Consider the following 12,497-nt stretch of genomic DNA (forward strand, 5'->3'; position numbering starts at 1 on the left):
TGCACCCTGAGGAGATGCTGAGAGAGGTGTGGGCTTAACTCAGCCTGAAGAAATGGTTTTGGGGAGACCTTCCGATACACACAAGAATATTTTCCAGGAGACAGAGCCAGGCCCTTCCAGTGGTGCCTGGTGGGAAGGACAGGAGAGAGCAGATCAAACTGGAAAAGAAAGTTTCAGGCTGGCTATAAGGAAAAATTTTGTCACTATAAGGTCAGTCAAGCAGTGAGCTTGTGCAGTCTCTATCCTTGGAGGTTTTCAAGATCCAGCTGAGCAAACAGCCTTAAACAACCTGGTCTGACCCCACAGGTGACCCAAGTTTGAGCTGGGGATTGGAGCAGGAACCTTCTGAGGTCCCACCCAGCCTGAGTAGCTCTGTGGCTCTAGGATAAAGCTTGGAGCCCAAACTTAGCTTATTTTTTCCTTGCTTTTTGGGACGTGGTTGTAAACAAATGGTTTAGCCTCTGTAATGTGTCATTTTCCTGTCTATAGAGGTAATGATGTTTGTCTACTTCAGTGGTGTTTCAAGATAAGATATATGTAAGGTGATGATATTTTAGATGCTTTGTCAGAGTGGGTATAGACAACAAAACAGTTAGGCCTTTAAAGTCTAAGCAGCTGATGAGGTATTGTGAATCTTCTCAAGCACTAACTGTGAAGTCCTGGAAAGCTGTTTTCTGTGGATTAACTTTCATGAAACCCCACCATATATATTTTCTCCATGTAGTGCCAAAGAAGTCGATCACCTTAAAAGGTAGTCAGCAGCAAAATGTGTTAGTGTTAGCAACAGCTCTGACAGCAGGCTCTCTATATGCTTCTGCCAATTATGGTAACATTTGTCATATTTGCCTAGTTATTATTTTTCTTCCTGCCATGGTTGTTATTTCTGTGGGCTTCTCAATGGAGTGGAAACAGACTTAGCTGCCTCTACATCAGGAGCACTGCAGCGGTTCTGCCCTGTGCGTCAGATGTCCTGCTGATTGTTGGATAAACTAAGAAGTCTTTTTCCCCCCCCTCACACCTTTCAGCTTTGGTCATCTTTACTAAGAGATCTGTAAAGCTGTCCTACAATTTTCACACATGAATAAGGAATTATTCTAAAACTAAAAACTATAGTCTCCATTGGAAAAGTTACTTAAAATTGCTTTCTTTTTGTGGCATTTTGTAAGAGTCTTTGAGGTAGCATTAGAGTAGGCAGAGGTGTATACACAGAAGTTTTAAGAAGTCTTGGGAGCTCGAGATTTAGAATATTCTTTAATACCTTATTTTTAACCCCTTCTTCTCTTTTTTCTCCTCTATGTCCACCTTCTGCAGGAAATAAAGAAGGACATGAAGAAAGAAAACACTGCCAACAAACCACCAGAGAAGCCTATAAATGAAGTTTCCAATGGAAGCCCTTTACTGTTGTCTGAGACAATTATTAGAACCAACAGAAAAGGTATAGTATGTAAGATGCTTAAATGCAGATTAAATTCAGACCTTTCAAAGAACAAAATGTAAACCTTTCTTGTTTCTAGAAATAAAGCTGGTGTCTGTTTAACTGAAAAGGCATAGCAGAAATAATAATAACAACAATAATGAAAAAAGTTGTCCTCTTAGACTGGCGTGTGGATGCATGTATTATGTCTAATATTTCTGCATGAATTTGCACAGACATCCCTTTCTTCTTTAAAAAATCCTTTCTTGATACATTTAATTAAAGAAAGCTGTATGAGGAGATCACTGAAGCTTATTAAAGTAGGGAACTGACAGCTTGCATATATGGTGGGTTTTGCACAGTGATGTCAGTCCACATTCATATATTCCTACTCTGTCTGGGACAGAGAACGTTAAAAAAAATTTAAAAGAAGTGGAAAACATAATGCATTACTTTCCTGGGAAGTATCTTTCACTATCTTCTGTTTCAGACTGGAATGCATGCTCTTCATGTCTGGCTTGATTCCCAATGCAGATTCCTATATAGGGTTTTGGGTTGCTAAAGTGAAAGCCTCCAAATCTTCTCTCTCATTCTCTGTCCTGCTCCCAGTCCTGTTCTCAGAAATATCAGAACTAAGCAAAAAATTGGCAGTATTAAAGCTGGATTTTTCTTTAGGTTATGTTTATGCTCCTGTTTGTTTGTAGGAGGACAATTGTCTCTGTGCAAGAGACGTGCTGTAATTTTTCCTGGAGAATTCACCGGACAGTTTGTTGCTTGCTGTCTTATACAGAATAATCTGCTGTCATTAATCGTTGTTGTAATGTAATTCTTATTTTGGCATGTCTTTTATACGGTTAGGACTATGCATGTGGAAATTTCTTCTTCTGTATTATCAGCAAATATTGTATTTGAGCTGCAGTTTGAATAGAGGTCTTAAGATTTACAACTGCAAGTGAAGAAGATTTAATAATATCTGCAAAATGTATGACTTCCTTCAAAATGTGAGGGGGAGTAATCTCCACCTCTTTTGCAAGGATTGATGTCCTCTGAAAGAAAAAATTGGAAATAAATCTCAGAAAGCTTTGTCTTTTGAGCTTGCAATGTCATCATGAATCTGTAGACATGTCCAACATTTCTGCTTTGGGTCACTGGTTTTTTAAGCAACAGCAGAATTAAATTACCAAGAATTATTCTTTTTCATGGCTGCTATACAGAAACATATGAGTAGCTGAGAAATTATCTAGGGACCAAGTTTGTTCCATATTGCTTCAGCTGCTATTTGGAGAAGGCTAATAGCTGTGGCAGATGTGGAGATTCAGTTCAGTCACAAGGGGATAACACTCCAAATATGATACTTAGAGCACAAGTTTTCTCCTCCTCTTTCTTCCCTCTGGCTCAGAAGCTTGAAAGGATTCAGGAGATAAAGAAGTTTTCTTTTTGTGTCTCTGGCTGGAGAATCCAAAACCTAGCATTTATTGAAAGGAGAAAAGCAAAGACTGACACGAAGATCCGTAGGTTGAGGAAGGGGTTAGATCTGGAAGTAGCAGATTTCATATTAGGATGTTACTGTGTTAGATTTCATTGGTGGGAATTGCACTTCTCGTGGCTACCTCTGCATCATGTCAGGGTTGGTGCACTCTTTGTTTTGGCTGTTTCTCCACAGCTGTTCCCACTGCTGCAGAGCAAGCAGCTGCAGGATGCTGTGCTCAAGCAGTACAGCTAAGGATGCACAGAGCATAACAAGGCCAAGAGAGCTTCCCCTCGTTTTTCCTGGGATCACTTTGAGCACAGTGCCAAAGTAGCCCTTGTTTAGGTGAGGATAGCTGGGCAAGCAATTACTGTTGTGTTCAGTAAGAGTTTTTAAAGATCTGTGAGGCAGATCTCCTTGTGGAAACTGTTGCAATATTTTACTGAAAAAGGAACCCTAAATGCTATTGGCATTATTTTCTTGAAGTGTTCTTGTCCTGACATTTTTACTAAACCTTAACTCAGTCTGTTTACTGATCACAGAATATGACCAGACTTGAAAGAGGGTGTGGATTTTTGTGGTTTTTTTGTTCTTGTTTGTTTCATTTGGTTTTTCTCTCCTTGTTATTAGGAAGTGAGGAGGACGGGGATGCATCTAAAGGTCTTCAGTCACTGTTCACCAGTGAAAATCATAGGCAGTATTATTTATTTGCTTGGGCAATGTAATCTTGCTGCTTGGAACTTCAGAGCAGTCCAGTGATGTGGGAGTGAAGTATTTTGTGCTGCTGCATTGTTTCTGTTACCAAGATGATGATAAGTGCTTTTCTACTGCTGTGGTGTTACATTGCATAGTTTTATTACTTAGCTTGGTTGACCTAATTTAAGTGTCAGCACTTTAGCAGGCATTTACATTTTGAGCTGAAGAATCTTGGCCTCTTGGGCTTCTGGCTTGTGGAGAGTTTTTCCTTGAGGAATATTGACAAGTGTCCAACAGTGGTATTCAAGGAAAATAGCTAAGTTATTTGTAAGAAATGTCTACGTAGCTAAGAGGAAAAGAATGAATTTCTGAACTAGAAAGATATTTGAGATCCAACTTTTTATCATGTTTGTTTATTGTAATTCTTTCTTAGCACTGTATTGAAATTAGGGGCTCTTATAGTATGTAAATGGAAATACATCTTGTAAAGGCTTATTTCATCAAGTAAGCAAACAAGTGGCTGCATGATACTTATTTGCTGACTGGGCTTAAACCACAATAGTAATGGATGTTTCTACTTTGGATTACACATGTAATCTAGGAACAATTTAAACTTGGTGTAACTGCATCAGTAGTAGCCAGGCTGGGTTAGTACTTTCATTGCAAAGTGAGGGTGGCAACTGGCTGTGGTATTATTAGTTATAGGTCACCATCAGTGAATCACTCAGGTTTTAGTTATAAATACCGAGAGAAGGTGGAAGGATTTGATTTTGTCTGCTTTTCACTGTGGGTGGTAAAACCAGAACATTTCTCTTGTTGACCACAGATGCTAGTGACCTAATGGAAACAAACAGTAGTGACAACTGCTGTGGTGGACACAATTTAGGAAACTCTGTTCCACTTAAGCCTCGATGTATTTGTGTAGGTATTTCCTCTCTTTACAGGGCTGTAAGTACAATCTAGAAGCTAGGGCTACGCTTAATACAATGGGGTTGTTTTCTACATCTGCCACAGAGCTGCTATGGAACTTTTGTTAATGCACTTAAACTGTTGGCCAAATTACCACACTTATCTCCCAAGATCAAGTATCTTAATACAAATTGATTTTTCAGATAGGCAGAGGGGTTTTTTTCCTGATTTACTCCAGTGGCATACCCAGATTTATGAGTAACTTCCATATATTTCAGGTGTCTTTGCCTCAGGCTGCCTCTTGGCAAAACCTGGGTTTATACCTGCCTTGCTAAGACATTGGGATCTGTCACAGCATGGGAGTGATGGCAGGTAACATCTGGGAAATTGAGCATTCCAATATAACACTCCAGTGGGTTCCTGCTTCACCTCTGAAAGGCTCAAAAAAGGACCATTTGCTTGAGTGCAGAGGTAGGGCTGGGGAAGCAAAACAGCCTTGAGCTTTCCCTGGTGGTTCCCGGGGCTGCAGTAGCTCTAGGCTAGTTTTGATGGGTGCTTCAGGTGCTGCATTATCAGCCCCTGTCGAGGGAAAAACACTGTGGCACTGAATAACCTGCCTAAGGCTATATGAATGTCAACTGTGGTTGCCTTGCATATCCGTTGCCAGAACCTGGGAGGGATCATTCTTTTGCTTCTTCCTACAGTTCATATGCCAAGAAAATCTTTTGCTCGACAGGTGTGGGTCCTCTAGTATATCTTTTCACTACTCCAGATTTATTGGCTGGCATATAGAACTATTCTTCTAAAACTTCTATAAAGCTGACTTTAAAAAAAAATAATTCCTCTTCTCTGTTTAGAATTGGCATTGTTGCACATTGGTAATAACAGGTTGGCAAAGCTTTTTCTTCCCTGAGAACGTTTTCAGATTGTTTGAAAAAGGCAAAAATATTGCTATTGTTACAATTATTTAATAACATAAGAAAATTACAACCAGGTCTTGGAACAGGAATACACTGGAAGATATCTTCTTTCTTTTTTTCTTAAGTAATTTTCCAACATGGTGAAATTCCATCTCTTCTAAGTTAACTTTCAAAATCTAAAACCAGATCTGAAGTCGTGCAACTGTTTCAGATCAGTCATAAATTCAGTATGATCTTCATTCAGGTATAAAGGGACATAATGGAAACTTGCATGCAATGAGCTTAACTGTTAAATGGCTATAGCTTATTTTAGACTACTTTTGTTCTGATTTTTGAGTATTCTATATTGATTGTGCTATTTTGTGTATCTGGGAAAAAGAGCCCACTTGCGTAGGCCAAGTTGCAAAACTGGAGCTGATAGGCTGTGTTTTGTAAGTAAACTAACAACAATTGTTATGTGAGTAAACATATTTGAGGCAAAGATATATTGCCTTGTCAGATATACTTATTTTCTGTAAACTGTAATTGCAGTCTGCATTGAGCTTATTCAAGCCAGCAAGTCTGGAACAGCTCATCACGTGTTACATGCTCTTAATCAAAGCCAAACACTGAAAGAAAGGAAATGTTTTTTTGAGTTCTCTTGAGAATTATTTATTTTACCTTCAAGTCTACATTTAAATAGTGAAGGAAATTTTCATCCTATGCTACACGGGAAGTTTTGTGAAAGTATATTTGATGATATGATAGGTTTAATTTAGGAATAAAACATCTGTTTTACGCAAAACTGGTATTTAAACCTTTTTTTTTTTAAATTAGAGAAATGGGAAAGGTATTTCACAAGAAAAATGCTTCATCATTTTGTTGAATAGTGTTTTGATTATTTGGATACAGAAAGACACCCCATTTATTAAAAAGACAGGCTGTTGGCAGCTCGACATATGTTTTCTGAGTGTGATGCCTCTGAGTTTTATATTCAATAATGTATGTAAGCTATGATTCTGGTCATATTTTTCAACAGAAAGGCAAACCTCAAAATTTCTTTCACAAAGTATTTTATTACCAAGCAGTGCAAGAGACTGCCTTCGTTGTGTCTGATGAGGTGTCTGACCCTCAGTACGCTCAGCTTTGGTTTTCCTTTTGAGCACAGTAAGTTTGAAGGCATTGATCTGTCTTTTGGTTGGATTATCTATCTGTTGTTTATATGTTCAAACCTTCTCCACAGACAGGCTTTGGTGTTCCCTTGCAAATGCTACCAACTTCAGAGGAATTATAGCTAGCATGGAAAAAAAAAATCCTTTTCATTTGTACGATCAGTTAATTGGTGTATAATCAGTATACAGTTTACACAAATATGCACAAGAACATACTTCTCAGCCTATTAAGGTTAAAATATGCATGCAATATATGACACAAACCCAAAATGAGACATATAAAATTAATGGCACAGGAAACTTGAATGTGGCAAAATATTTATTCTTTGACTTTAAATACCATATCTGCATACGCATAAGTAGAATCTGAGATAATACACATTTCCTTTAAAAGTACTGTTTCTTGAAAATAAGGGTGAAAATGATCCCAGTATTATTTAGGTAAGCTACACTACTCTGGAAGGCAATGCTTTCAGTTCAGAGAGGCAGGGAAAGACACCGATATGTGCTGGACATGTGGTCGTGTCATTGCCATGAATTTTTTTTTTTTTTTGGTCTAGAAGAAATATCTCAATGCTGTCTTCTTGGCAAGAGGGGAATGTGTGCTCACTCATTCTTTTCAAGCAGATCTTATTTATGAGTTCTATTTAAATAACAATTCAATATATATAAAATTTAAACATTTTTTTCCTGTCTTATGGTAATTTGCTGCCCTGGTTTTCAGTTAAGGTTGCATAATTGTCATGGGTTTGCTCTGGGGTCAAGAAAATATACTTTGGCTGTGCTTTAAACTGGATCAGTCATGCTTGTCTTGTCGTTCCTTCAGTTAATTTGAATGAATTAGTAACTACTAAGTTAAATATGGTCCTCTCAGTGTGTGTTCACACTGACAGGTAGATCCTTACTTCAGTGCTTTCTTAGCTCATAGCTGGAATGGTGCTGTGTGGACACGAGGAGTTGGTGTCAGCCTTCCCTGCTGGGCTGGAATGGGGGCTGTGCAGCTGTTGACATCTTTTGCACATGGCCTGTGGGTAGTGATAAGAGGAAGCAGTGCTATGGTGAGTTACAGCACTAATCAGTGTCCTGAGGTAATTAAAGGTTTCTGGCTCCTTTGATGACCATAAAATCATTTGATTCCTTGGTTTGTAGGTGAGAAGCAGGGCCTGTCAGCAGCTCCCATGAGTCTCCTTCAAATTGCAGTGTCTTGTGACATGAACTGAAGACCTAAGTAATTTGTATAAATGGTTGGTATGAGAATTTGGTTTTTAACCCAATGTTAAAAAGATTTTTGTATTTAGATGAAAGTTAATGTAAACATATGCCTTTGTAATTTTTTTTCTATGATTGTAGATCTTTAAAAAAAGGTCCATACTAGTACTCTTTGTATTGGCATCGAGTGACTTGTTCTGCTGCTGTTGAGTCACTTCAGTGCAGGAAACCTTTTAATTTCTGTCTGCTTGGACCAGAAGGAAACTACAATCATTACTCAAGAGCTTCCTCTTTTGATGGAATGTTATTTTATAAACCCAAGTTAGAGTAAAGTTCTGCAGAAAGTGGCAAGAATGTACACGGGAAAAATGAACTGTGTCTGCTGGTAGGAAGGAATATCATTGCCTTGGTGGTTTAGGAGAGCTGTGCAGAGTTCTGCTTAGAAGTATGTTGCTGGGGGAGCTTCTGTGAACCAGCTCCTTGCTGGGGTTTGGTCAGGAGTGTGTGTGTCTGGGAAGGGGATTTAACTCCAAATGCGCTTCACTGAGGTATTTTTCACCTGTTCTTTTGCCCTGCTCCCTTTCCCACATGCACACATGCAACATCTAGAGTGCTTTAAGCAAAGCTTTGCTGTTGGCTGCAAGTGACAATGAACTATATCAAAATTATTCTCCATGAGGCACGTTGTTTGTGCTGTTTTATGGTGTATGATAGATTCTATGAAACATTTTCCTTCCAGGAATTTATACAGGCTTTAAAAACATTCTTCTGATAAAGTGACATGCCTGGAATAAACTTGTCACTGCATTCATTTTAATTATTTTTCACACACTATATGAAATGCTTCCATTCATCTGGCTAAAAGCCCCTGAAATTAGGGAAGTTTGCTTTGCTCTAACTAGATCTGAAAACATATGGAGGTATCAGACAGTGTTGGCAATGCATGACTTGGATCATTCTGAGTAGGATGGCATTATTAGCTATGTATGCTTTCAGTATTCAGATTATGTATTATGCAGGTGCAGTAACTTGAATAACAAGATACTTTGCCTGCAAAGGTATATTTCTTGTTTCCACTGGCATGAAGTTTCCTAAATTTTATTCATTGAATACTTCATGGATGTTTTATCTAATTCCAGAATTTTCTCCTTTAAGGTCTCCTCTACCATTATCAAGGTGCTCACAGCATGGAAAGTTGTGCTGTTAGTGGTGTGTCATGATGTATAGTACTGTTTACCATATTTTTTTATGGGTATCTCACTGCCCTCTAATGTTGTTTCACATTAAGGATGCATTGGTATTTTGCATTAGTTCTTATTTTTTATCTTCCTGCACTCCCTTTTCAATTATAAATACATGTTTATGCCTTTTTCTTGCCTGCTGTTAATTTGTGGCATCATCCTCTTTAAAAATTCAAAGCATTTTGCTGATGATGGTTAGTTTCCAAGCTGATTGGTGGGGTGGTTGTGCTTGACAAGGGAGCAAAACGTGGAAGTGCTGACAAGTGGCTGATGGCTGATTCTTGGCCCCGAGCTCAGGATTGCGATATGAAAGATTATTATTATCTGTCACCCAGCAAGAGCCGTTGTTTCCTAACTTTGGCGCCGACTTTATTTAGAAACTGAAGGGGGGGCTAGGCAGGGTTCCTCATGGGGAGAAGTAGCTCCCTGCAGATGCTCAAATTAGCTGGGAATGAGTGTTGAAATCTGCGGGGCTGCAGTGCCACTGGCATGGTCCTCTGCCTGGGCTGCATCGCTCCAGTGAAGGCCCTCACTATTTTGTTACTGTTGCTTCATCTGTGGCTGCATATTCATAAATCTGCCACTGTACTCCACAGACTCTTACGGAGAGCACTGGCACCACAAGGACCTGTGACAGCCCAGGATACATCTGCACCCCACTCCCCCAGAAATACTTGGCTGCTTCAGAATGTGTTTCTGATACTGTTTTCTCTAGGGACCAGATTTCACCAGCTTTGTACCCATATAGTGCTCAGCCTGGCACTGAAAATATGCTACTATGGCAATTTGTAGATTAATGCCACACTATTTTGATTTTTGTGAATTCTAACTGTCATAATACAGTTACTTAAAATACAATTTGATAATATATTTTCTCATTATATCATGATAATGTTTTTATTAATGATATGCTCCAGCCTGATGGCATTGTTATGTCCTCTTTGAGGATTTCAGGCATAGACTTTGTACTTCCAAGCTGCTTGTCTTGTCTTTTATTAGTACATTTCATTGCTATGCATTTAGTACCTTGTGTTGGCTTCTGTTAGACTCCTGCCAGATTCCAGATGTCCCTGATCTGTATAACCTGGCATCCAGCTCTGCCAAAGCTGCAAGATGCAATGTCAGCCATTATTGTTTCATTTTGCAACTACAGTCACAAGACTTGGTATTTTCCATGCCTCAGAATTCTCTGTTAGACTACTTACTCAGCATAGTGTTATGCTAAATTACTCGGGTCACAGTTACTTCTGGGAATTCATAAGAGGTCAGGAAGTGTCCAGGAAATTATTTAAATAAAAAAAGGTCCAGTGACCTCAGGAAAACCAAAAGGTTCAGTCACATGCCTGGCAGCTATTGAGCAAATAGAGTAATGGAAAACAAAAGTAACAAAGGGCTAGAGGTTAGCCTGAGGCTGTAGTTTCAGGAAGATGTTAAACTAGCTAGTATTTCCACCAAAAAAAGGAGCCATCTTTCCTGTTTTTATTCTTCCTATGTTCTGTTATGGGTGCTTGGCTACGTGGTGGGCCATACAAGGAGAATGAACAAAGTTAACATTAAACTAGCAAGAAAAATGCAGAGGTTGTTTTTAACAGCTGATCTACCTTCTTGCCCTCTATCAGGAGCACTTGATGTGGCAGGATGGCAATGAGTATTGGAGGATCTGTGGGAAGCAGAGGGATCAGCAGTGCTGCCTTTTATTTGGTTGCAGATGAAAATAGTTCCAAAAGTTCTCTGAGAGAGTGATGGTTTGTCAAACTTTTTCAAAGATGGTTCATGATCATTCAATTAAATCAACTGATGGAGAAAACAGATATGCTGTCTGTCAGTTTGCGTGGTCAGTGTTGCCCTTCACTTTTCTCTTATGTTGGGAAGGTATATGAATTGGTCAGTGTCCAAAAAAACCAGCACTGCAGTTGTATACAGAATCTTTCTTACACAGAACCCTTCTCTCCTCCCCACTCTTCATCTTGTAACCACAGAACTGTTCTGGAGATGCATTTCATTACTGGCACAGCTGATTTGAGCCAGAGACCTATTTATTCACAGTTTTTAACTTTGAGGAAGTAACTTCTCATTCATGTCGCAAGTGTAATGGAAAAGACAAGAGGAACTTGACATTTTTAGGAAAAAATAGTGTTTATCCCAGCAAAACTAAAAAAGCATTGTTAAGACATTACAAACTTGAAACCTAGACAGTTGTGGGTTTTTTTCCCCCTAAGTATTTTAAAGCCAAGGAGTTTGTTTTAATGTGCACCTCAGTTGCCCTGTCAGCTTGAGTAGTCTTCCACATACATTTTTATTTCTATGCAAAGTGGTATTCTCCTATCCATAGTATGAAAAAACTACTAAAAAATTGAAAATCAATAATGCCAGACAGATAGGCCGATAAAGTGCTTTCAAATGCACAACGTACATTTTGAGCCCTTTTTTATTACTTTTATTTTCACAAACAAAATAATGTCATTGAACAAAGGCATCAGCATTAACTGCTGAGAATAGTTTTGTAACGGTTGGTATGATTCAGAAGGAGAGGGTAAGCAGACAAATGGTGAAAGGTGTACATAAAAAAGGTTACCAAGGTGGCAAGGTATGAAACTAGCCTGCCTGCCCTGCCTGGCACCAGAACTCTGGAAACTCCTGTCTAGAGAAAACAGAACAATGTAATAAGAAAGTTCCAGTAAACTGGAAGAAATTGTTTGATTCAACATGGAGAGCTCTAGCACCTTAGGTAGAGTTCTGGTGAAAGTTTCTGGAGGTCACCAAGTGCTTAGACATGGGGATAAAAATAGTTTGTGTGAATGCTGTTGTGGGGAGAAAAAAAGACAAGGATTAAGGAAATGTTTGGTGGCAGGTTCAGTAGGGGATCTTGCATGCAGTTGCATCCTTGGATAGAGTTAGGAAAACTGTGTAGCTGAATCCCAGGAATTAGTTAATTTGGCAGAAAGTTTCATTGTTGCACAGATCAGAATTGCCATGAAGTCATCCCTACTCACAGCGTGTTGTCAGAAGTGGAAATGATTGTGGCCCTGGAGGCAGAGCTGAAGGGTATTAGGGTGAACAGTCATGCAAGTATGACATGCCCAGATGTATCATGGAGTGGGGAAACCTGGGTTAGCTACTGGATGAGTGACTTGCAGCAAGCAAAGCAGCAGATGTTTTTGATGTGAAGTTTTGTACAGCCTAGAAGTTGGTATTTGGTACAGTGTAGTAAGACTGGGTTACTTCTGTACAGAAATCTTTCAGTGTCTAATTTAAAACCCACTAAAAACAAAAAAAAGAAAAAAAAAAAAGAAAATACAAGGTAAGTGAACATCATTAGAAAGGTGGTTACTAATAGTTCCCTTGAATAGGAGACCAAATGTTTTGTTTGTTTATCACTTGCTTTTCTGAGAATTACAGAAATTAAAAGGCAGACAAGTGTTTGGTGTTAGGACACAAAACCCAACCATCACATGTTCTGCAGTCAGGCTGTGGGAAGTTCTGTGCCAA

General features: G+C 39.0%; 1 protein-coding gene across 7 annotated transcripts in view; it reads left to right on the forward strand.

The window, feature by feature from the left end:
- The window catches only part of SH3KBP1 (SH3 domain containing kinase binding protein 1), a 216,311-nt gene that overhangs the window by 75,648 nt on the left and 128,166 nt on the right, over nt 1–12,497 (forward strand). For all 7 annotated transcript variants that reach the window (XR_003571543.1, XM_027886741.1, XM_027886744.1 and 4 more), the window contains one exon: nt 1,312–1,435. Coding sequence is in view for 6 of the 7 variants with exons in the window: in XM_027886741.1 (XP_027742542.1) it covers nt 1,312–1,435 (124 nt within the window). In the remaining variant the exon portion in view is untranslated. The remainder of the gene's footprint in view (nt 1–1,311; nt 1,436–12,497) is intronic.

The sequence above is a fragment of the Empidonax traillii genome, unplaced genomic scaffold (genome assembly GCF_003031625.1).
Source record: "Empidonax traillii isolate 1590-97213 ecotype Southwest subspecies unplaced genomic scaffold, ASM303162v1 scaffold194:size798623, whole genome shotgun sequence".
Taxonomy (NCBI): Eukaryota; Metazoa; Chordata; class Aves; order Passeriformes; family Tyrannidae; genus Empidonax; species Empidonax traillii.